The 26,488-nt window shown below is 44.1% G+C and overlaps 1 protein-coding gene across 1 annotated transcript in view; it reads left to right on the top strand.

Moving 5' to 3' along the window:
* FSTL1 (follistatin like 1) overlaps window positions 1-26,488 on the top strand; it is a 54,358-nt gene that overhangs the window by 15,177 nt on the left and 12,693 nt on the right. Inside the window, exons 3-6 of the mRNA XM_040484613.1 lie at window positions 19,048-19,152; window positions 21,404-21,533; window positions 22,368-22,400; window positions 23,711-23,841. Of these exons, the coding sequence (XP_040340547.1) occupies window positions 19,048-19,152; window positions 21,404-21,533; window positions 22,368-22,400; window positions 23,711-23,841 (399 nt within the window). The remainder of the gene's footprint in view (window positions 1-19,047; window positions 19,153-21,403; window positions 21,534-22,367; window positions 22,401-23,710; window positions 23,842-26,488) is intronic.

Here is a 26,488-nt window from a genome sequence, read left to right as displayed (position 1 = left end):
GTAACTAGACTTATTATGGGGATTATTTTGTAATATATAAAAAATATCAAATCACTATGATGTACACCTAAAACTACTAGTATGTGAATTATACTTCAGTAAAAAAAATCAAAGAAAAAAAAACCATGTGCAATACAACCTGGAGGATAATAAGAAACTATAAAAGTTGTTTTTTTGTGTTTGTCACTTGCCCTATTTAGGCTCTCTGTTTGCTTAGACAAAACTAAGAAAACTATGAAGATAATAAATCCTCTAAGAACAACCAATGCTTAAAGATTGTTAAGCCCACTGTATTGGTCATTTTACACCTTAGGTCATTTCTCTCTAATTTTCTTTACATATTTGATCAAATAGAAGGCTCTTCATTTCTTGCTTAAGTTGCAACATTGAATTGCTGGTGGGTTAGAGAGAGAGAGCTGCGATCCTCCACAGTGGCTGTATTTCATTTGGTGATTGGGTTATTTTTCTACGTAATGCTACGATTATTTTGCCCAGTGTAAAATAAATCACATTGTCATTTAAGAGCCGTAATGACTCATGTCCCAGTAGCCTGGAATGTAAAGACCTCCTCATTCCCAGTGATCTATTGTTTCTCCAGGAGAAAATCTTCTCTCTGTTGAGGTTGGTGAAATGAGCCTGTGTGTGTGTGTGTGTGTGTGTGTGTGTGTCTCCAGACAGCTGAGAATAACGAGCTCTAGATTACCAATCCCTAGGTTTAGATGTGACAATAGCCATATTCTGAATATCATGATATTTTCTTTGAAAGGGAGACAGAAAGTAGGGAATTCTTTTTTTTTTTAATTTTTTTTTTCAACGTTTATTTATTTTTTGGGGGGACAGAGAGAGACAAAGCATGAACGGGGGAGGGGCAGAGAGAGAGGGAGACACAGAATTGGAAACAGGCTCCAGGCTCTGAGCCATCAGCCCAGAGCCTGATGCGGGGCTCGAAATCACGGATCGCGAGATCGTGACCTGGCTGAAGTCGGACGCTTAACCGACTGCGCCACCCAGGCGCCCCAGAAAGTAGGGAATTCTAAGCCCAAGAGTGTTCAAAGCATGTGAACTGCCCCCAAATAATTCTTGTTTTAGAAATAAGTGGAATAAATAGGAAGGAGGAAACTAGTAATGAGGAAGCCTGAAGGAAGAGGAGAGAGGCAGTGATGAGGGTAAGAAATTCTCACTGTTACTTGTAGTGGGGTAAGTAAATGAATATGAGGCGATAAAGTAGAGAATTTCTGGTCTTTATCTTATGTGCTGCATGAGGAAATACTATGAATGAACACTGCTGATCTATACAATCAGAGAAGATATGTCTGCTTTTGTGAAGTGAACATATGGTCTGTAGGCAAAACTCACAAGAACAAATGATAATGTAAAAGCTATAAATTAAAACAGCACCTGTATATAGAGTATATAGCAAGAGTGATAATGATATAAAGTACCTTACACAAGGTAAGTGCTCAGTAAGTAGTAGCTGTTATTCTTGATGTTTTTGCTTGAATTCTAAGGCACAGGAAAACTGCAGGGAGAGACATATAGATTCTAGACCCATGTTTCTCAAACTGTATTGAGTGATGCTAATATATGTGCTAGGTTAAGTGGTTCTTTAGTTGCAGGATTTTTTAGAACCTTACAATGTTCATGTGCATTATTTATTTTCTTTTCTAGGAGGAAAGTATCATAAGCAGTGTTTCCCAGGCATTTTGCCATTGAACACCATTTCCAATATTCCATTAGTATTTCAGTGCTGTGTTCCATGGAACAGTTTGGAAACATGGGTCAATTCTGAACAGATTTTCATAAGCAGAGTCCATTTACACCTGACTCCAGGTCTTAGTGGGTTGTTGAACCCACTTCCTAAACTAATGCAATTTCACTGAGAAGGCATGGGGAAGGCATGGGACCTATCTGGACCCCAGGGCCAGTCCAAGGGAAGATCCTTCTGGGAGTGACTCCATACTGGACGCTGGTATGGCCATGTCCATATCTATCTAAATCTGGCTGGGGTATTTTTTGATTATCAACTCAAAGTACCCAGGAGTCTTCTTCTGGAGTTTTCACTTTTCCTATCCATTCTCAGTCCATCAGCAAGTCCTGCTGGCTCTACTGTCAGAATATATTACCTCTTCTTTGACTGTTATCAGTCTCCATTGCCACCATCCTACTCCAGGCCACCATCATTTTGTGCCCGGACTATTGCAGTAGCCTCTTAGCTGCTCACCCCTTTTTCCTTCACGCCTCACTCCATCTACTTCTTTATATAGCAACCTTTGTGAAACACGTATCTGATCACTGTGTAAAAATCCTCCAGTGTTCCCCATTTCATTAAGAATAAAATACAAAGTTGTTATCAGTGCGTACAAGGTCATACATGCACCATGCTTTGCCTGCTTTTCCCAGCTAATCTCTCACTGCTTTCCCTGCTAGACCCTATGTTGCAGCTACACTGGGCTTTTTCTGTTCCAGGAACATAACAAATTTCACCCTGCTTCACAACCTTTGCACTTTTTTTCCTGCTATCTGAACTGCTCCTTTCATTCTTAGGTCTCAGCTCAAGAGAGTGTTCCCTCACTCAGTCTAAGGGGTGCCCCCTCTCCTAGATGTCTGTCAAACATATCCTATGTTCCAAATAATCATCACAATCTGAAACGACCTTGTTCATTGTGTTTCTTTTCACTCTCCTCTCTCTAGAATTAATGTACTTCTTCAAGATACAGTCCTTCTCCATCTCATTTAGCAATGAATCCCAAGCACCTAGAACTGAACTTAGCAGATACCAGGTGCTCAGTAAATATTTGTTGAATTGATCCACTGGTCAAATGGGTTAATTAATGAATCCAAATATCTCCTACGTAATATAAGGAGATGCATGATATCCTGCCTGTAATTTTTGATCTCCATGTCAGATTCTGTAAGTATTTGTGCAGCTGGGAAGATGGTTGATAGCATCTGCCCATCAACACTTTGCTTAACGTTGGACATGGTAGTAATGCTGGGCTTGCTTAGTCTGACACCTGGATTCTGATTCTCTCAGCTCCAGGTGAAGTTGGAATATAAGCAGAGGCTTACTGAATAGTAAGTATTTTTATTCTTTCCCTCCATGATCAGCAATTCTGATTTAACTGGGCATCGTTCCCAGAGTAAACTAATATCCCAAGGAATATAAAGTAAAGCATTAAATTAAATTCTGTTGCCGGTGGTTCTTTGCCCCAAAGCCTCTGGTCACTTGTTTTCTGACCTCAACATTTGCTGAGACATTTGCTGAGACCTTTATTTTTTGGGATCCTTTCTGCTCTTGCTCTGTCTCCTGTTCATTTGAATGGCAACTGTGCCCTGTTCATTTGAATGGGCAAAACAGTGTCATTGGATTTGCACCTTAGATCTCAGAGCATCTTTTATCCTGGGGAAGGCTCCACCAAGGGCATAGTGGTCAGCAGTAGGTCGGGTCTTAGGGAGTAGACACTCCTACTTACCTGCACCTTATCCTCTAATCCCTTGCTCTTGACCGTAGACCAGTTTCTTGACTTCCAGAGTATGTTGGCCACTTTTCAGTGCAGTCAGGGTAACCAAAAGCAGTTAAATATGTGGCATTTCTCTTGTGTTTAATCAGTTAAAAATGAAGAACAGAGCTTTGAGAACTAAACTGCTACATAATACTTAGTGTTTTTATTGCAAATGATAATCTGTAGCAACTAAGCTACTAGGTTTTTGTGTAGAGTTTCTAATGTAGTCCTTGGGGGAACACAAATTGAATAGAAAAGGAGGTCTTTGTACATTGTGGGTACGGTTTGAAAGTCTAGCAGGATTTTAATCTTTGCAAAAATAGGGAGCTTTGCTACAGTGGAGTCGAATACCTGGCAGTCTCTCATTGGTGGGCCCCCTGCTTCAGATACAGCCTGATTGGCCAGCACAAGTAGGTTTTACAGCTCCTTCCCCCAAGCTGTGACTTCCCTGCTCCAGGGAAAGAATGCAAGGCAGGAATGTCTCAAGAATAGAATGTGCATATTTTCGTTGACTTTAATCTCAAAGCACTAAAATTGTGTGTGTGTGTGTGTGTGTGTGTGTGTGTGTAAGTGTAATATTATTGAAAATTGACAGCAAGAACATGTAGCAGTTGAGCCAAAAAACTAAAAAAAAAAAAAAAAAAAAGGTTTTGAGAAACATCCACTACATTGCCAAATTTATCCATGATCTCTTATGCAAAAAAAAAAAAAAAAAAAAAAAAAGAAGAAGAAGAAAAGAAAAAAGAAGTAAGTATTAAGAGAAGTTTCAAAATACAAAGCTGTACAAAGTACAAAAGGAGGTGGCACATACTTTATTTTATAAAAGAGGCTAGAAGGGTCGAGTGACTCATCCATAGGCATTAAAAGCAGAGTCAGTTAAGCTTAAGTAGCCACAATGCCTGCCCGTTTTAAAAGGACTGGCTATTCACTACCTTACTGTCCTGGTCCCAGATGTAGCCCAGCATGCTGTCTTACCCAGGTGTGCAGATATCCATTGACTTCAACTATATACACCACTTACAAGACATTCCTCGTTAAAGAGAGTCTTACTCTTTCTACCTAAACTCTCCTCAATTCAGCCCTCAGTAATATGTCAGCACTCGGAACTTATTAGAGCTGGGTTGTTCAGTAGGAAAAGCCACCAGCCACAAGTGGATGTTGAGCTCTTGCAGTGTGGCTAGTCCCATTAAGATGTGCTATAAGTATAAAATGCATGCCAGGTATCGAACTGCATATGAAATAAAGCATGTAAAACATCTCCCTAATTGGTTACATGCTGAAATGGTAATGTTTTGGCTATATTGGCTTAAGTAAAACAAATTATTAAAATAATTAAAATTATTTCTTCTGACTTTCTAAAATTTTGCTCGAAATTTGCAAATCTTCTGTGAGACTGGTATTACATTTCTGTTGGACACTGCTGCTTTAGAGACTTGTCACTTAACTGTATATCACATGTAGTTCCACCAGTGCCTGGAGTTGTTACTTATTAGATTGTGTTGTTATTAAAATTCCGTGTATTTGCACCCCATCTCCTCATCTAAACTGTCAGCAGCTTAGGGACATGGGCTGTGCTACCATGTGACTTTCTTAAGGACATGTGGCTTTCTTCCTTGAGACCCCAGCATCCAACCTGATGTTTGGTATTTTGTCGTTCAGTTACTTGCTTGGAAATAGGTTTTGTCCAATTCTACTTTGGACAATGCTAAGGAAGTGCAGATTAATTTGTGTTTGCAGTGTTGCTTTTTTTCAAAGGCACTGATTTTATGTAGTTCTTAATTTGTTCCAGAAAGGTTAATATTCCTCTAAACTGGACTCTTAAAATCCAGGGGACCTGCAGTGGATGTCAAAACTTCCCGGCACACGTACCCAGCAGAGAGCAGTGCTGTTCATTGATGATTATAGGTAGTAAGGAGCTCCTTATTGCCTCCCAGAAATCTTGGGGAAGCTCCACATTAAGCTCAGAGATTTGCACCCTACTGTCTAGGACCTGTCTGCATTTAGGTCAGGCAAGTAAGACAAGATAGCCCCAGTGGCTCCCAGCCTTGAGCCAAGGTTGAGAGAAGAGGACCATTACTAGTCACGGTTGTCCTGTAACTGCCAGGAACTTTTATAAAATAGCTGTGATTCCCAAAGTCCCTGAGAAACTACTAGGGGATGCACCCTGGGTGGGCCTTACACTCTAAATATTCCACAGTTTTGTAACTGAGCTGTCACCGAACCACATTCTCATAATTTCTGGGCTGGTTATATTCTGCCTAAAATACAGTCATTTCTGCTGGTTCCCTGGGAGAGTTTAAACCTTCTCTGGGTTTTGTGACCACAGCATCCTGAGCCACTGTTTTTGATTCAGTTGTTAAGGAATGTGTAAGAATGCACACCTGGAAACCTCCCCTCTTCAGGCAGAGATTTATGAGGTCTCTCTGCTGTGGAGTGATCCCAGTCTATTGACTACACTATTGCCATAAATCCATAGAGAATCATCTCTCTTTGGCAATAATGCGTGAAATGAATGTTTTTCTCTTTAGAGAAGCAGTTGGAAGGATTTGTAATGACCAAGATTTTGAAGGAAAGTGGTCCTGTTTGCCCAGGTTCCCCAGCTTTGCAGAGCAGAACCCCACGAACATCCTCATATGGCAGTTGAATCAAGGGAGATTAAGGTTGCAAGGGGGAAGCACATGCCCAAAGTAGTACTTTCTTTGAGTTTCTCATCTTTCCTAGGTTATGTCCTAGGAAAATCAAGTCCCCAAATCTGTAGCTGGGCTTCTGGGGGCTCATAGACACCAGGTTAGAATTTTCACTCTGTAAATAAAACTAGTAATTTTTCCCCTTAGGTAGCCTGTTAATTAAGGTGGCCAGATGTCACAGTTTATGCCTATTGTCCAAGTATGTCTGTTTTAAAGGTCCCATTTTGATTTCAAAAATATTCCAATTTGGCTGATAAAATGTTTGGTTGCCCTACTAAGAGCAGACATTCTTCTGCTCAAGCTCACATATCCCTACTTGTCCTGTGGTACCCACCCAGCATCCGCCTCATGCAGGAACTAGACTCCTTAGTGATATGTAAAGTAAGCTTGCAGCTTCCCCTGCTGATCCCCACACTAAGATCTAGAAAGCTCCTGGGACCAGAGACTGCCCAGAGAACAATATCACCTGCACACATCCTCCCAAGAATTGACTTCTCCTTAATTCCTTCCTTCAGATGCCATCTGAAGGGAGCACTTCATCTGCATTTGGAATGGCTCTGGGTGTGTATCTGGGGTGTAGGAAATGGAGGTGAGGAGGAATTGGATGGGGAGGGTCCTCAAGAGTGTAGGATTGGGCAAGGGGGAGAAACAGACCCTGCCCGTGGATCCTGAGGATGATGAACACCACCTGCCTCTGGCATTTCCTTGGAAGACTGTATTCCTCGGACTCCAGGTTCTCCTGGCCGACAGTTGCCATGGCAACAGTGTCTTAAGAACTTCTAATTACATCTGTCTGCTTCTCCTAGAACCATACCAAGCCACACATATGGTGACTTCATTTAGCATGGAGTTTCTTGCTGGGTTTTAACCCCTTATGCATTCCACAGGCTGGAGAATAATTGCTGGGATGCTGGAAACTTGACAGCTGCTTTGCAGCCACACTGCCCCCAGAGTCCCAGGACTTTGTGTTTTTATTTATTTATTTTTTGTTTGTTTTTTAAAAAAATTTTTTTTAACATTTATTTATTTTTGAGACAGAGAGAGACAGAGCATGAACAGGGGAGGCGCAGAGAGAGAGGGAGACACAGAATCGGAAGCAGGCTCCGGGCTCTGAGCCATCAGCCCAGAGCCCGACGCAGGGCTTGAACTCACCGACCGCAAGATCGTGACCTGAGCTGAAGTCGGACGCTTAACCGACTGAGCCACCCAGGCGCCCCTCTCTGTGTTTTTAAAGTAGACTCCCACTGTTATGCTCTGCTGGGTCTCTGGGTCTCTCTGCTCCATTTTGTTCCCGTCAACCCTAACCTCCCTGCTATCTTCCCTCTTGCCCCCTCCGTCTGTCAAATGGTCTCAGCTCTTGGTTGGACATCACAGTTCTTTTTAAGATGCCCAGCACCCTGGGAACTAAAACAGTTGGGCACAGCAATAGCCTAGCCCTTCCAACTCACATTTCAGTGTATTCCAGCCTGCTGTAAGGTCAGCCTCGTAGATGAGCCAGAAGGGAGTGGTTGGAAACCTCCAGAACATGCTGGCACAAGGGGGAGGGGTAGAATAAGGCAATTTATTCTTTCTCATGTTTAGGGAGACTGACCATGTACCTTCTACCTCCTTTCTACTTCATACGACAATGTAGGAATAGGGTTCCTGAGGAGAGTGAGCATAAAACAGCTGCCTTGCCTCATTTCACAATTAGGCCTATTTTCACAATTTCTCTTGGCCTGTCATCCTTGCTTATTTTTGTCTCTACTTCTCCCTTGTGTAGGTCATCAAGGTGTGAGGCTGCTCTGTGATGACCCCCACCCTACACTCTGAAGTCCCACACAATTTTGCCTTCCCACGAGGTACCCTGCATTGCCACATTGCCTCCTCTTCCATTATTCTCCCCTAAGCACGTTGTCATTCCTTCAGCATATCTGCTGGATTATACATTAATTGTGAACAAAGGAAATGACTGAAAGCCATTTCAGTCCCCCATTGCTCTCCTGTCCACCTCACCATCACGCACGCGCGCGCGCGCACACACACACACACACACACACACACACCCCAGTGTCTTTCTGTGGGTCTAAAATAATCTCTCATTAGGGAATTCCAGGCTGAATATTTATTGCCAGGTGAAGAAGGGTGGTGTCTTTAGGCTATTTCCCCAAAAAAACCTGATCCTAAAAGGGGGCAGCCCCAGGAGAGGAATTGGCCCAGGGGGCTTTGTGACCCTGCTGTAGGGCCTTAGGGTTGTGTGTCTCAGTCACCCTTTGATACTTTCAACAAAGGTCGCTTGAGTGGCACAGGGCACTATGCCAGGACCAAGCCTTGTCCTCTAAGGGTTTAGCTGGGAAGCCAAACTCTGCATAATCAATTAAATTTTCTAAAAAGTGATCAAAATGAGTTCAGAGATGGATGGAGCAATTCATACCAGTCAAGAGGGAAAGGTCACCGAGGATGGAGTTGTGGAACTTGAGCTGAGCTTTGAAGGACAGGAAGAATTTGTGTAATTCAGACAATCAATCAGCCTTCCCAGATGGTGACATTATTTTTTTAGCTGGTCTTGTGGGACATTCTCTGCCCATTTGAAGGTTAAAGAAGCATCTGATAATCCCTCATGGTGCTGACATTTTCAAAGGGTAATGAGTTTTCATTTCAAAATGTAGGACCTCAGGTACCCTGTACCCTTCAGTTTGGCCTGCCGCTGCTACCTGCTGTACTCACAGATAACCTCCTAAAGCTTCCTGCAGCCAGAGGACTTTAGAAGTGAGGGTTACTGGAGGTGAGGAGGTCAAGGATCTTGAGCCCACATAAACAATGAAATCACCCAGGAGACAGGAAGAAGACTGAGTCACTGCCAAAGTTAATGTGGCAGTGTTAAATGCGGCCAAGTAGATTTCAGTAGCCATCTGAATCAATGCCAGGTCATGCGGACCACCTTGGGGAATAGTGGGTTAACTGTCAGTTTTAGGGGGAGCCACATGCAGATTGGGATAATGGAAAGGAGCTGCAGATGTGGGGACTGTTCTCCGGCTTGGGGAAGGAACCCACGTTCTCTGCACACTGGATTCCTTCTCTAGTATGTAGTATCGGGAACTACCCAGAGTCTACCTAAATTCAGTAGAGCCCAGGGAAAAAGGAATGGAGAGGAGAACTTGTAGCTCTTAGCCTATATCCATACCTCTTTTGCTTTCTACCAAAGCAGGAATAAATCCTACATTCCACTCAGAAGTTCAAAGAATGTGAATCCTGTTTGGTTCAGTGCTTGGGGAACCTTGGGGAGGTGGAGAGTTGGCTTGGGATGGAGCGTCGGGAATGCTTGGGGATGTGCAGGGATGTTGATCCAGATGTGGTTAGCACTGCAGGGGACACTTCCAAAACCAGTTCTCTCGGAGCTCTCCCATAACTGCCCTGGAGCTGTCTCCCCTCTTAGTGGAGGGTATTGGGATTTAGGTGTGGGGGTGTTTTTTTAACTTTTAATCAACCATTTGCCTTGAACTACATGTGGAAATAATTAGAGCATGGATGCCGAGTAAATGTGAGCCCTGGCAGTCCCAGACATACTTCAGTGACAGGTTCTTGGCAGGAATGAAGAATTGTGAATCTCATGTGAATTTCCTTTAGCCATTCTCTCCCTTTTCTTCTTGCAAGGCAAACACAGATAGAATAAAAATGTCATTTAATGGCATTCAAAGGGAGAAGAGGGTTCCAAGCAGTTAACCAAGAGTGAAATCAGGCCACTCAATTGGGGTCCCATTACTACTCCTCTGATTTCCTCTGTCATGACCCAGGAGAGAATGAAAAGGCATTGCTTACAAAAATTCTTTAATTCCTCCACTCAGACCAACTTTAATTGGTCAACTTTAATTCCTCCACTCAGACCAAACAAAGACCTTGAAACACTCTCAGGAGACTATCCATAACCAGTCTCTAGTTTGGGTGTCTAGGTTAACTTCCTTGAGAGATTAAAGTTTGATACTCAGGAACATCTGAAATGGCAAATTTCTGTGATTTCTAGTTAAGAGAATCTTAACAGTTTAAGGGACATGGGCATCATCTACAATTCTTTCCTTTTATAGATGGGGAAACTGAGGCCCCTTTCTCGGGTGTCTTGCCCTAAGTCACACAGTGTTGGAAGCAGAGAGACATGTGTCCAGGGCCTCTCTCCAGGTTCCTGTATCAGTTCTCGTTACATAGGACCTCACTGCCTCTGTCTGGTCTGGCCTCTGGTTCAGGTTTCCACAGAGGTTTAAAGGTTGTGTTGTGTTGTGTTTTTTGCTGTCTCATTCCAACATTTGCCAAATCATTTCTCATACAATGGCATTCATCACCTGTTTCATCACCATCCGGCTCTCTAGATGTCCTGATTTTGCTTCCAGTTTTCTGAATGTGCTTGCTTTGCTTTCTTGGCTGCTTTGCCCTCAGAGCCCTCGTAACAGTTGTGCAGGCTGCTCACTGCATGGGGAGGTGAAGGGGGCTAAAGTCCAACCTGCACTGATTACTGAGCCCTGTAGCCTGGTCTGGGGTCGCATCTGCCCAGAGGGGAAGGCACCTTCTCTGGCTTGCAGAGAGCCCCCATGTGGGCTGCTAGCAACCTGTTCTTCCTGCTTCTTGGCCACCCTTAGCCCTCCATTTCCACCCTTTCTTCCTGAGGTCATGTGTTCTCTTGGCCCTGTTTCTTACTCCTACATGGATCATGACCAGATGTGCTTCTCTAATCCTTTATTTTCAACTGTCAGTGGGAAGTTTTACTGTTGCCTTAGACTTAAAGTCCATAACTGACTCATCATCACTGACCCCTTCCCCGCTCAGCCCCTGCCTGGTCTCCATCTCTGGCAGACACACTAGCAAACTTCCAGACCCTCAAAGCCAATGATCTTGGTTCCCTGGTTTCTCACCTTCCTCTCTCCTATCTGGTCTGTGGCCAGACCTCACTGTTCTTTAGGACTTTCTCCTGAATTCCCTCCTTTCTCTGTATCTATGCCACCACCATACACGAGACTTTCATCATCCCCGGCACTTGCTACCTTGTTTCCTTGTGCCCCCAAATTCTTCCTCACCCACTTCTCCCCATGTACCACTGCTGAACTGGTCCTAAGACCCTCCTGCTCAAAAACCTACAGTTTTCCTATCCAGATCCTACCACTTTTTAGGGCTCACTTGAGTCCCCCTCTCATCCATGAAGCTCCATCTAGATCCAACCTCCTTTACTCAGGGCTGTGCTGATCTGCATTTCTGAGTTTCATCGCCCTGATGAGGTTAGAAACTCCTGTGAAGGTAGAGGCCATGTCCTGTCCTCCTTCAGGGTTTATTGCATGGAGCTTGCGTCACCCTGGTCACAGGCTGTTATCCTTCTTGTGTTTTCACAGGCATTTATCAAATAGGCTCAGTCGGTTAAGCATCCAACTTTGGCTCAAGTTGTGATCTCACCATTCATGGGTTGGAGCCCCATGTTGTGCTCCGTGCTGACAGCTCAGAGCCTGGAGCCTGCTTCGGATTCTGTGTCTCCCTCTCTCTCTCTCTGCCCCTCCCCTGCTCATACTTCCATCTCTCAAAAATAAATAAACGTTAAACCAAAAAAAAAAAAAATAAAGTGGACAAATCTTAAAGGCAGATGGTTGGAGGATGGAAAATGAATACCATGATCAAACTTATCAGACTAATTCAGGGCAAAAAGTGGTTTGGCTTGAAAGGTCTCACCAAGGAATTCTAAAGACACTGAAGTGTTCAATTGTAGAACTAGGGGCCTTACAAAAAGACAGGATATCTTGGGAGCTCCCAGGGATCACTCAGAACTGTAGACAGATGCTAGGGAGCCTGGTATACGCTGTCCATCAGAGTGGAGTCCCTGGGTGTGCCTAAGTTGGAGAGACAGCATGGCGCTCCCCTGGGACACTCCAGCGCATCAGTGTGGCCCATGCTCTGAATGCATGAGACCAGAAGTGCCTTCCTGGCGTGCTGGAGGCAAAGGCTCCTCACTGCCATCAGGGATGAATCCTCAGATCTGGTAGACCCATGTGAGATTTTTCTCAGTCCTGTGTGAACGGGTTTAACATATTTCTAACTCATGTTTATTAAATGCTGCTATTCTTCTACTATGACTAGACAAGGCCATTACAGCAGACTTAACTCACCCTTATGTAGAAACCATCACCTTGTTTGCCATGCTGGGGCTGGGCTGCCTCAAGAAAGGTCTATGTATAGGAGTGGGTGGCATTCCAGAGATAGTGAATATGCAGCTGGGAAAGTGACAGGGCTCCCCTAGGAAGATGGCAGTCTAGATCCTTCCCTTTGACAAGGCAAACACGTAGAGAGTGTGACAGCATCTGTAAGATAATAAAGACAGTGGTTAAGGTAAACAGCCTTGTCCCATTTGAAATTTGAAAGTAGTAATTTCCAGACACAAAATACATTATCACGTAATGAGAAGAAGATGTCAAGAACATGTTATCCCATAAGCTGTGATAGAAGCTAAACATAGGAATTAATACAAGGGAGAATTAGGTAATTTTTTTTAATGTTTATTTTTGAGAGACAGAGAGAGAATGGGGGAGGGGCAGAGAGAGGGGGAGACAGAGGATCTGAAGCAGGCTCTGTGTTGACACCAGTGAGCCCCATGTGGGGCTCAAACTCACCAACTGTGAGACCATGACCTGAGCCGAAATCAGACAACTGACTGAGCCACCCAAGTGCCCCAGAATTAGGTAATTCTTAAATGACAGGTCCATAATAGTTTTGTTTTTTTTTTTTTATCTTAAAGCTAATCCTCTTGGGGAGATGCATCCCTTATTTTGATGTCATAAAGACCAGCCACTCCTTCCCCCAGACATCCTGACATCCTGGCCACCGACATTGACACTAACTTGACCAAATCGCCAGTAAAATTTAATGTAAAAAACACTTACTGTGGATTTTCTCAGGCAGGGCACTGTGGTGAGTGTGTCAGAAGCCAAAATGTGCAGACACTTGGAGTTCAATTGAGATAAGTTATACATGTATAAAATATTAAAGAAGGCTCCAGTAGACTAAAAGCCCCAAAGCCTTCTTGTTTATGAAGAACATAATAGGGCTGATGGAGAGTCAGATTTACCGTGAGCTAATCAAGCTTTAGTTTCAGACATTACACACAAGGCCCCTTCCCAAGGCCCTGTGCCCAATTTTACAGTCATAATCGTGTGTTCTTTTTCTCATGGGGGCTGTCTCAAATTGTTTGAGCTTACCAGGCTCCTCAGAACCTGGATCTGGCCGTGTTGCATTAACCTTGAGGTGAGGGCCTGGTTGTGAGCACAAATACACGAGGCACACCGTTCCTGCAGATGCAGAGGCCTCTGCCATGTGCATCAGAACAGCTGCTAGAAATTGCTACTCCTTTCAGCTCTTTCCTTAGAATATGTGGGATGCAGCAACATGTTCCTTTTCAGAGAAAAAGAATTGGAGAGACTTGAACAGGGTCACGTGGTGCTCCAGCTAGATTTCAAGGTCCTGAAGAGGTTTGGCTTTCTCAAGCTCTCTAGCCTGTACTACTGGGTTCCATTCCAGAACACCGACTAGGAGCAGCCAACGTCCCACCCCGTGCCCCACCCAGGCCTCCTCCTGCTCTCCCCAGTTCTGTGAATTCCTTTGTCCCAAGCTCCATGGTGCTCAGCGTATCTGAGGGGCCCTGGTGTTCCTGTGAAGTTTCCATGACTAATTCTGGCAAAGCAAGGAGAGCCTTTCTCACGTCAACAAAGCCGCTCTGTCACAAAATAGTGGCAAGTGGAGCCAAAATTCCACCTTGGCATAAGTAGGACTGGTTTTTTTTGTTTTTGTTTTTTTTTTTAAAGAAAGTTGGGAAGGAAGAAAAGGATTGGGGGTACACAGCTGACCCAGTTCACTTTAGTGAAATAATGATATATTAAGCTGACAGTTTTATGGTTTTGCTTACAAGCTTCCTCCCTTGCCAAAGCACAGTGTTCTTCCAGAAAATGATTTTTACTTTAGAAGACTTTTTTTCTTTAAACATTCAAAGTGTAGTTTATGTTCAGCCTTAATGCTAGTCGGCCCGGAGTCTCAGGCACACCATCACCTCTACTGGTGGTTTTGCAAATAACTTGCTTTGCTCTTTGTTTGCAAAGGATCTTTTTAAATTGCAAAACTAATTGATTTTTTTAGACCTTGGATCCATGACAATATCTTTTCTAGCTTTGATTTGTAATGAGGCAAAGTGGTTTGTGGAAAGAGGGCTGGAATTAGGGCCTGGACACCTAAGCCAGGACCCAGCTCTGCAACTGTGAGGTCTTAGACCAGTCACATGTAGCCCTGAGCCTCAGTTTCTTCTTCATCATTGGATGTTAAGTCTGGCAGTGTCTTAAGAGCTAACCCCTGCCTGCCTATCCTAAAGAGTTTTGAGAATCAAAAATGATAGTAAAAATTACAGATGAATCAAACTTGCTGTGCAAGTATCAAGTATCATTATTACCATGCAATGACTGGCAGTTGCTCAGGGAGGAAGTTTTACCCCAGTAAAAGTTAGCAATGTTCCCAGGCCATCTTTTACCAAGGGGAGTTTGCATTATGAACAAAGCATGACTGGCGACGCATAATGAAAATAGCACAGCAGCAGGTCAGGAAGATGAGGCAGAAAGTCAAAGCTAGAAACCCAATGTTTCTCCATTGGAAGCAAGTATACAGTTGACTTTTATCAACATGTCAGTGTTCACACCCTCAGAACATGCCCCCTGACCCCATTCAGTCAATCACGTTTTCGTAAGTACACTCAGACCTAAAGATTCATACACTGTGACCTCACACTCCTAGAGCATATCCATATGACAGTGTGGTTGTCTATACATAGATGAAATTCTAATACAGGCTTGGGACCTCATTCTTAAAAGAACTGCATTGTGCTGTGCAGCCTCTACCTGTGCTAGCCCTTGTAGCTGTCCCCTCTGCCCATACCTTATTCCCTTGACTGTTCCCTCCCTGCGAGGGAATATCGAGGCTTCTGATTCAGGCTGACCTGTCTTCCAGTCCTGACTCAGTCTCTCCCTCGTCCTGTGGCCTCTGTATGTCACCAAGCTTTTCTGAATCTGTTAGGAGTAAAACTATGGAAACTTGTACTGATGTTGTGAGGACAGAGATATCTGTGAAGAGCCTCACTCAGTTGTAGGTGCTCTAATTAATATTAGCATTGGACCCTAGGTCCTTGTCACCCCCACTAGTTCACTGTCTTTCACCTGGTGGGTTCCCTTGCCTCCAGCCTCCATCCAGGCTGCCCTGCACTTTAGTTAAAATTTCTGAGTTGGAAGGGACCAGACACAAATTAATATTCCAAAGCACCACCTTCACCATGTCACCTGCTGCCCTGCTTCTTTTCTGCCTTACTCACCACACCCCTGCCCACCAGACAGCCATTGATTGCCCTGTTCCATGAGCATGTTTACGCCGTGTGCATGTTCTTGCAAGATGTTCTCCACTCAGCAGAGGGGTAAGACCATCTACCATGCTCAGGAACTTTCTGGGAGCCCCAGGGTTGCTCCTGACCTCCATTCCCCGAGAAAGGGCTTGGATAAGGGCTTTCAATGCCACACAGAGGCCACCTCTAGGTAGAAAATTTTCATTGTTTTTTTCTGCATTATAGCACACCTGTGAATGGTAAGAACTGGGGAGGATTGGGAGCTTTGGGTAGGACACTCTTTCCCAAGTCGGCAAAAATTTGGTTTTCTGTACCGCTGCCTGTGCCTGTGGGGTGCTGGCCTCACCCCGCTGTCCCACCTCCTGCTCCACATCTCCTGGGCTGGGAGGGTAGAACTGCAAGGAGCCAAGGCTGCATCTCTGCATTGCGGCTTTGAGTTCTCCAAGACAAAGAGAGAGATTGCCACCTATTGACAGATGTGCCACCTGCAAAGAGGAATGCTTGTGTGACTGGCGCTGCCCCCTTTCTCTTTGGTCTCAAACGGGAAGGAATCTGGGTTTTTTCCATTCACTCAGTCCTTGTGCTCTCAGTAGTATCGTTTCTGGGTAACAGAGGCTGGTTGGGGACCTGACCACCAAGGTGGTATCGGGCGCTCCATGAGGAAATTGAGAATCAGTGACAACGGCAGCTTTCCGCTGTACAGCAGGCAGTTCATCTCCTTTAATGCTCACACACCCCTCACAGGGATTAGTGTTCCCATTTCACACATGAGGAAACTGAGCTTTAAAGAAAGTACGTTGCCCACGGCCATGGCAAATAAGGAGCAGAGGCGGGATGTGGGAGCTCAAATCCAGCTCTCTAGCTACTCTTAAGCACTTTCTCATATTTGCTAATTATGTAAATCACCTTCCTGTCCTAATCTCTTTAAACCTTTAATTTTCTGGATATGAAAGTAAATCAAATATAAAGGAGCTGCTTTCCCTTTGGTTGGGTAGAATCCTAGCACTATCATTTTCTAGTTATTTAACCTCAAAGGCTTAAGTTCCATCATTGGTAAAATGGGGAGAGTTATGATGTCTAACTTGTGGTATTATCATAGGGCTTACATAAGATAACATAGAATCAAAATCACTTAGAATGCCAGGTATTTATAAATGGGAACTTAATCACCTGTTGTCTAGATCCAGGTTGGAATACTGGCTCCTCTCATTTTTAGCATTAGGACCTTTGGGCAAGTTACTTGACCTTCCTGATCTTCAGTTTCCTCATCTATAAAATGAGGTTAATAATATACATTTCCTTGCAATGTTGTTCGTACAGTAAGATGAAATTAAGTGTGAAACATTTTGCAAATCTAATAGATTTTACGTTTTAAATAAGAGTGTTTCTTCAAATGATTTTTTAGAACTATTGACTTGGTTTGAATTCAACCTGGAAGTCAAAGCTTTACTCTTTAATACTCACTAAAAACAACAACATAAGATAAAAGGAACTCTCTACATGCCACGGGCTACTGTGCAGGAAGCTCTCTGCTTGCTTTTCAGTTTATGATGCCCTTCCAAATATACTATTTCATCTTCACAAGGCAGGGCTGGTATTTACCCCTATTTTACAGATGAGGAAACTGAGGTTCAAAGAATTAAAGTGGCTATGGACAGACATATAGCTAAGTGGTAAAGGTCTGCTGGTGGAGCTGTATACTGGTGTGTTGTTTGAGTGTAGATGTATGTCTGAGCATGCCTTTTTAGGAATGTATTTGTTGTATCTCTTGGTTCGAGTGTTGTTTCATGAGGGGGAGAGGGCAAGGTAGTCTTATCTGAGATTTTGTTACACTGGTCAGCAGCAGCCTTTTCCTCTTCCTTTTTAGAGCTGCTTTCCCTTCCCAAGCACAGTTATGAGCGCCCTGATCAGAGAATATATGCTTGATTTTATCTCCACACCCAGTTTAGGAAACAACAGCTATCCAGTCATCCCAGCCTTTGGGGGATTACTTCCTCTTTTTTTTTTCCCCCTGCCTGCCAGCTTTATTGAATTTTCCTTAGCAACACCCCCAAAAAAGAATGGATTTAGCAACAGCATATGAACCAATGAAATGTGAGCATGGCAAGAGTTTCTCGACCAATGGGATCCCTGCATGACAGGCAAGATGGCTCAGGAGAGAAAATAATACCCTGGAGTTTGCAAAGCAGCCTCCAGGTGGCAGCAGACTAGCTGTATTGGGTGCAGTCCTCAGCTTTCAGCATCTACTTTGTTTTTTGTTTTCTTTGACCTATTCTTAGATATGAAACATTTACGGACTACAAGAATTTTAGTACTACAAGCTTTGTGTGTGTGAGTTCTCTGCATGACATGGTAGACATGGTCTGAGGGGTGGGATCTGAGATTCCATCTCTGCCTTTACTGACCCCGCCACAGCTCTTGTCATTTTTGTTGGTTTTGTCACAGCTAGTGCTACCCCAGTGGGTGGGAGCCCGGAGGCCTTTGGTGACTGCCTGCTCAGCAGTCAGACAGAGGCTGGAAGAATCACATTCTCCATTGTTCAACCACCACTGCTGCTGGCCTGTGTGACAAATGAGGTGGGGCTGCCTTTTAGCCACTAATTAACGTGAGGGAAGGAATGTGTCACTGACAGATTAGTGTCTACATACGCTCTCCTTTTCAGTGGCATAGACTGGGACTGTTCCCTGCCTGTAGGTTCTGCTGAGCAGGAATGACTGACCTTAAGTGGTTTGAGGATAATTCTACTGGCTTTCCAATGGTTTGGCCCTCTTGGTCTTGAAGCCAGAGGCAGACGTGGACAGGGTTTGAACAAGGCCATACTGAATAATAGCAAAGGCATGTTTCTGATGGTTTAGTTATCCTTTTGCCTTTTGAAATGATATTACCTTTAATATCACTCACTACTCAGTGAGATTTTGGTCCTTCAGATATCCATATCTCTCTCCATGTTTCTATTTCTCCCTGGCTTACTCTTCTCATTCTTTAGGAATTAGTCAAGGCAGCCTATCTTCAGAAAGTCTCATTTGGGTCTTGCCCTCCTTTCCTTCTCTGGCTGCTGGTGTTCCTGTTGCTGCACTTCTCTGTTGCTTGCTAAATGTCTCTTGATTTGTGAGTTTCCTCAGAGAGTCATGGAGCTTCTTGAGGACAGAGTCTGTGCCTGTATAGCTATATACTGTAGTGTTGACGTTCAAGGACTGTTCGATGACCATTTTTAAAAGAAAGGAAACACATAAGAAAGAGTCTCTTGCTCTTTAAGAAACAATCTGAGGGACTCAGAGGTAGCTGGGCCTGAGCTGGAGCAGTGCCAGCAAGTCTGGTGCTGGCTGTTGGGGACAGTTTCTAGCAATTTCAGAACTCTTCAGTAACCATGAGCTGCAACTCCAGACCAAGACCTGAGACTGAAAGATAATCGCCACCAGTGGCTTATGCCATGAAGCCCTCATCTCAGTGACCTGATTTCCGTTATGATTTTGTGTTTTAGGAAGAACTAAGAAGCAAATCCAAGATCTGTGCCAATGTGTTTTGTGGAGCTGGCCGGGAATGTGCAGTCACAGAGAAGGGAGAGCCCACCTGCCTCTGCATTGAGGTAAGTTCTGAGGCCAGGAGCCAGAGGGCAATAGCCAAGGCCAATATAGCTACCTTGCTGGAGCTGCTAGTCAGCAGAGCAGTGCCAACCATGTCATCATCTTTATCAAAGCCTACCTTGGGGCGCCTGGGTGGCTCAGTCGGTTGAGCGTCTGACTTCAGCTCAGGTCACGATCTCGCGATCCGTGGGTTCGAGCCCTGCGTCGGGCTCTGGGCTGATGGCTCAGAGCCTGGAGCCTGCTTCCAATTCTGTGTCTCCCTCTCTCTCTGCCCCTCCCCCATTCATGCTCTGTCTCTCTCTGTCTCAAAAATAAATAAAACGTTAAAAAAAAATTTAAAAAAAAAAAAAAAGCCTACCTTGTCTATATGAAAGACAAGGGATTTTCATCCCAGACATTAAAAACAATCTGTAAATGCAGGGATATTTTTTCTTTTTTAAAAAAATGTTTAGTTTTATAAGATTTTTAAGTTACAAATTTAACAATTGCTTTATAGATGTCAAATAATACAGGTATTTGTATAAACATAAAATTAATAATCTTCCCCATAACCCTCAAATCCAATTAGTCTGAGATGACCAGTGTTAGTGGTTTGGTATAAGTTTCTCCACTTTTTTTTTCTGTGCTACTATACACATACAGGGTTGCCCCCTATTTTATACAAAAATGGAGTCATAATAAATATTTTGTAATAGAATCATAATTATGTAATAATTTTCCCATAGATGGACATTTAGGTTGTTTCATGGATCATTTACACTGCAAAAAATAACATCCTTGTGAAAATATCCTTATGTACTGCTGCCTTTATTTCTAGAAGATTGATTCCCACTAGGGCTTGCCAAGTCAAAGGATATGCAAGTTTTTAGAAAAATACTAGATGAAATTAAGACTTTACAAGGTTGTGGGTTGTTTTTTTTTTTAATGAAGTTTAAACAGCAGTGTGAGCTTTTGAGAAATACTTCTTTTGTAACCAGGATTCTGACAAGTTCTCCCTCTTCAGCAAACATAAATACCCTGGATATGTGTCCTTCCTTCTCCTTTCTACCATGCCAACACAAGCCTAGGAATATATCTGTCTTTCTGCAAATAAATATACCCGCTTTAGTCCCCAGGTGAAGAATCCTGATTCATTGTCCCCGAAAGGAAGTCTCCCCAGCTCAGACACCTGAAAAACAGTTCCATTGGGAACCCTAGGTGGACCTCACTAGAGGAGTGCCTGGCCACTGTGTGGTAGCACGAGCCTGTACTTAGAGTTAGGAGACCTAGTATCTAGTCTTGCTTTGACCACATGTATTTCTGTGATTTTGAGCAAATTAGTTGCCACTGGATGCTGTGAAGGCAAGGGACCATGTTTGTCCAGCATGTAGGATACTTAGTAAGAACTCAGTAATAAATACTAGTTAAATGATGTTTGTCTTCCCGGGCTTTGGTATTCTCCTCTAAAGTTGGAGAGGTGGGGCTACCTTCCAGCTCCAGTGTTCTGTGTTTCTTCTCACTACATCTACTCTTTCTTGCTTTCGTGCCTTTATTAGGGCTGAGCTGAACTGGCTTCCTCCTTCCCCCCCCTTTCAAAAACCACACAAAAAACTAAAGACACTGAGCTTGCCTGTGACCATGGCCCTTTAAATAGCCAAAGTAAAACTGGGTTGCCAGGTGAACTTTACTCCATTTCCTTATCCATAATGATTCTCTGTGGTACTTCACAAAGACCCAGGCATCCCCACCCCAGCCTCATAAGAGGCATTGTGAGATCGGGAGAAAAACAAAATGGCTCTGAAATACTATACAAAGCAAGAAAGCAAAGATCTTTCTAGTTAAACCCCAGAAGAACTGAAGAATTCATGTGTGTGTGTGTGTGTGTGTGTGTGTGTGTGTGTGTGTGTGTGTGTTTGCCTGCCTTTCGATTTGCACATTCCCCACTCTCAGCTCTGGCTCTTTTGTGTCATAGAACGTTGGCATTTTAAGGGATCTTAGAGCATCCAGAGACATTGAGTGACTTTCTCCAAAGTGACAGAGAATCCAAATTTCTGACTTCCAATAAAATGCCCTCCGTGCTAACTTGATAGGGTCAGGATGGTCTATTTCTTCACTGAATAGAAGAGATGACCCGAAGCCAGGATCAACACGGGGCCATGCAGGGCTACAAAGACCCTAGACCCTAGTAGGGAGGCTCCCCCCAGGATGCACGTGTGGATGCATGTGTGTGCTGGTGCCCCGACTGCACAGACCTCCTCCTCGGGTCTGTTTCAGCAATGCAAACCTCACAAGAGGCCTGTGTGCGGCAGCAATGGCAAGACCTACCTCAACCACTGTGAGTTACATCGAGACGCCTGCCTCACTGGATCCAAAATCCAGGTTGATTATGATGGACACTGCAAAGGTAAGAAGTGCCTCCCAACTCCAGCCAGAGGAGCCAGAGGACAGAGCAGTGTGGCCTGGTTGCCCAGATTCCTCTCCACTTGACCACAGCACCCGATGCCACAGGGACCACCCAGCTACTTGGAGAGGCAGCCTCTTGGCGCTCATGAGCCTACTGGGTTTGCACTGGATAGCCCAGGCCTCTGCCCAGGGTTTCCTGCGTCAGCCTCCCAAGGGGGGTTCCAGTACTTTCTGCAGTAGACAGGGGGCCATGTCAATAGTCAATAATAATAAGGAAGTGTTTACATGAATTCTATACCTTTTTAAAAAGTAGGTGAATTTCACTTTTTAAATTTGGGCACCTCTCAGCCCTGCTATATATATTTTCTCTATTTTGCACTCAAACCACTGCCATTCAGATAAGATTGGAGGGGGTCTCAACCTCCTTGCTAATTAGATACCAGTTCCTTACCAAATAGCAGCCCTACTCAGCCTTGAACTGCCCTGGAGAAACAAGCTGTTTCCTATGTGTGGGTTTCCACTCCATTTCCCTCTCTATAATAATTCCATATGAATTCTCAAAGTCCCAGCAATGCAACCCTACCCCGCAAACCTAATAGGAGGAGGTATGAGACTACAGGGCAACTCAGTGGCCTAAAAATGTGAAACAAAGCAGGGAAGAAAAGATCCCCATTCATAGGCCCTGGAAGAAGGAAAGGAGACAGGAACCCAGGACCAAATGATGAAAATGTTGCAAGTGGCCCCTGTAGTGTGGGATGATTTTAAACCTAGCAAAACACAGACATGTTCTTTTGTCTTCATTCTGCATTATGCATTTTCTCCTTTTGTCTTGCAGAGAAGAAATCTGTAAGTCCATCTGCCAGCCCAGGTGAGTGTCTATTTTTCCTACAGTGTGCATTTTAGGGAGGAAATTCTTTTCATGAAGGAATTCTGTGTTTCACATTCCCTGCTGAAGCCCATAAGATCTGTGTGTTAGAACTTGTGAGCCAGAACTGGTCATTCCTCAACACAGAAAAGCTGCAAAACTGCATTTTTTTGTGCTTGACATTTGAAGCAGCTGGTTAGGTTGGAATGTTGGCTGTGTTGTCCATTTTTGCTAAGTAGTGATTGCATTAAAAGGACAGGAAAGCCACTGAGTCTTTCTTTCAATGATCTGTAAGACATGCTGATGTCACAGGACTAACAGAATCAGAAGGCACAACTTGTTTGAAAGGGGATCATTGGAAATGCAAGTGGGACTTTTTCTATGATTTTCTATGAATAAAAATTAAAATTTCACTGTTACAGAAGATTTAGCATATACTTTTCTTCAGATCTTTGCAATAATCTTGTGAGGTAGACCTTATTGTAATGACCTCATAGGTGAGGAAATTGATGCTCAGAGAGGTTAAGTGAATTTCCTGAATTACACAGCTTAGAAGTGGCAGAGTGGGGAAAATTGCCCAGATTTACATTCCTCTGGCTCAGGGCCCTTTTCACATCCCAACATGTGTTGTCTTCCAGAAATTTCCTTTTGTCAAGGCTTTCCTTTCTCTTTTACCTCATCTACCCAACTCTCAGTCCCACCTGTTATTGCCATGTGTCTTAGAACAGCTGTCCAGAGCAGGGTTTCAGCATGGCCCTTTCTTGACCTTGTGTTCTGTGGTTTAGAACAAAGGATAATGCAGACAGTGTAAAATTTTAAGTGGGAGAAAGATTTGATAGACCCAGTTGGTAAAAGGAAAAAGCTATAGAGAGAGAATTTAAAGTCTTGTGGCATAAAAAATTGACATGTGCTCCTTCATTCACTTATTCTTTCAGCTCATCTTTGAGCCAAGAGAGCTATTTATTGATTGATTGATTTTTTCCCCCTCAGCTTCCTTAGTTAATGAAAATAGTCCTTTATTTTTCCACTCTGCGTTTTTCTCACCTAAGCAACATAGTTTCTCTGTTTCAATATTCTCAATTCATATAAATTTTTTAGAAACATAAGCTTGAATCCTTGCTTAGATACTTTCTAATTGTGTACCCTGGGTTGACTCCTGTAAAATGTGTGTGATAATCTCGTGTCCCTGGAGTACTGTAAAAATTCAATGAGATGCCACATGCAGAGCCCCAGGCACTGAACCTCCCATGCAGTGGATGCTGGGTGACATTGGGGTCTCACTGCTCAGCTGACCTCACTCCCTTTTCCTGCAGTTGTTTGCTATCAGTCCAACCGGGATGAGCTCCGGCGTCGCATCATCCAGTGGCTGGAAGCAGAGATCATTCCAGATGGCTGGTTCTCTAAAGGCAGCAACTACAGTGAAATCCTAGACAAGTACTTTAAGGTAATCCAGAATTGGGGTCAAAGACTCTTCAGCTCCAGGGGCACCTGGGTGGCTCAGTCGGTTAAGCATCTGACTCTTGATTTCAGCTCAGGTCATGACCTTGTGGTTTTATGAGTTTGAGCCTCATATTGGCTCTGCTCTGACAGAGTAGAGCCTGCTTGAGATTCTCCCTCTCTCTCTGCCCCTCCCCTGCTCGCAATCTCTCTGTCTCAAAAATAAATAATAAAATAAATAAATAAAATAAAATAAAATAAAAAGACTCTTCAGCCCCAAAGAGATACTTCCTCTCCCATCACCAGATCACATCTCCCCATTGTTCCATGAAGCTGTGACAGTTGCTTTCTGGCCTGCTTGATCAGTGGGATTCTAGCAGTAGAGCCCTTGGGATCTCATGTACATGTATGTGGCCAGGTTCTATCCCCCTACCCTGTATGTATCCCCCTACCCTTTACCTTATAGAGCTGGCTGTTGATACAATATACCTTTTGATCTCAACCTATACCTAAGCCACTTCAGCCTCTTTCCCACCTGGTCTGACATTTCTCTAAATCATTAACTTGACTGTCCCTGGCCTGTAGAGTGCTTCATCATCTAGGAAGAGTCAATGGACTGGCATTTCATGGTTCCAGGATTCTTCATTAACCTAGATATTGCTTGTCCCATTATTTAGTTTAAGAGACAGGTTGTTCCAATTGGAGATAGGAGAGATTCTGCTTTGAAAAAGATTGGAAATAGTATTTAGCAATGAGTGGAACTCCCATGGCATGGATATTTCTCAGAGAGCTTGAGACAGTTGTTGGAAGAATCAGTGAAGGGTGCTCTTGCAGCTGATTGACAAGAACACAGATACACACATACATACATCACACCCAGAGATAAAAATACCACAAGCAGAAGCATGCACACACACACACACACACACACACACACACACACACATCCCACATACAGAGATGCACACCCCAGACAGAGACACAGCTACTCACAGACACACATTCAGATACCCACATTCCCACATAAGCAAAAAGCTCCCTTTACTTACAGACACACATCTCTGGGTGGATGCCCTCAGATGCTCATCTGCAGATGTACATGTTCCCAGGTGCCTCCAGGGCCTGCCATCTCAAGCCCTAACCTGCCTGCATTCAGGAGCAACCCCAGGCACATGAAGGATTTCTTGGCAGCTCTGTGTCAACACCAGCCTAGTCTGTGGATTCCTCTTTCTCACTAACATTAATGGGTCCTACAGATAGAGAAATACTGAATGTTTGGTCATTTCAGACTTTGCTTGTGTTCCTGTCTTTAGAGAGCTCTCTCTCCTGTGGCAGAAGGTATGTCTCTCTGGGTTCCAAGTGTTTGAAGAAACAAGCTCCCTTGGCTCTTGTTCATGTGGACAAGAAAGCACAGCCCTTCTCAGTCTATCCTCTCTGTCAACCCCCCAACATTACAGGGCCCTTGGGGAAGGGTGGTTCCTCATCTACACAGAAAAGCGTTATAGTACTGAGCCAGGAGAGTCACACAGGAGCAGAAAGAAACTTGAAGAAATTGATTTTTCAGAAGCTGAGTGAGCAGCACCTGCCAGGTCATTGTATACAGTGACTCTGCCATGGCCATTAAGGCCCAGGAGGCCACTGGTTCCAAGGGGCCCCTTGGGACCTTGTAATCATTCTTAGTGGCCTCTTGGTGGCACCCTGCCTCAGGCATCAGTGACACCTGCTATTAGTTTGATTCTCAAGTGCTTGGGCCCCACACCCCCCTTGACACCTGTCCACCTGTCCTGGCAGTAACTTCTCTAACAGGCCCCTATGTGAGACCCCTTGAGAAAGTGGCTTTCCTCTAGGGCATTCTCACTCCCGACCAATAAAGCTTCATCATGACTGACACAACGCTCGCTTCTCCCAGACACTCTGGGAGTGTCTTCTAAGAAAACAGGGATTTTACTATCTATTTTTTGATGATTATCGGAGTCCTGTGTGGTGCAGTCTTCAAAGAGAGACTCCTTCCCTCTAGGCAAACAGCTGTCTCTTGGTGACAGATCTGATATCTCACAGAAACTGTTTCTGAACCAGTGAACTGCCCTCTAACCCAGCTGGCATTCTTTACATCAAAATTAGTTGAAAAGAAAATCTAATCAGAATTTGGGTAAGATGAAAACCAGACTCTTACTTCACCTAGTAATTCATTAATGATTTCTTAAGTGAAAGTGTAGCAGAATGAAGAGGGCAGGCAGGTGGAGAGAGCCTTTCATGGCCATGTCATACACACACCCCCTCTCGGTGGTGGACTCCTGGTGGCCAGAGTCAGAATTGGAGCCAGACTTCTTATCTCCTTGATTCTGGTATCATGTTCCCCATGTCACCACAGATGTTGTGTGTGAGTGAGTGTCTGGCCTAGCTCATCCTCTGAACAGTCTCCAAACTTGCAGTAAGCCCCAAGCATGGGTTTCGTATCACACATCTTCCCGCCTTTCTACAACCCTACAGTTACATAGAAGAAAAGGGTGCTACATCACATACAGAGCTGGGAATTGTAGGCATACAGAGGTACTATGCCTTTTGTAAGTGGTTAGCTGAATAGAGGCTGAGTGAATTAGGTTGGTTCATGGTCCAAGATCAAAACCCCCTAAGTATGCCCCCCCCCCCCCAGG

Source organism: Herpailurus yagouaroundi, unplaced genomic scaffold, assembly GCF_014898765.1.
Source record: "Herpailurus yagouaroundi ecotype Mexico unplaced genomic scaffold, PumYag 162, whole genome shotgun sequence".
In the NCBI taxonomy this organism is placed as follows: domain Eukaryota; kingdom Metazoa; phylum Chordata; class Mammalia; order Carnivora; family Felidae; genus Herpailurus; species Herpailurus yagouaroundi.
The sequence above is the reverse complement of the archived record's forward strand: the minus strand, read 5'-3'. Positions and strand labels throughout refer to the sequence as shown.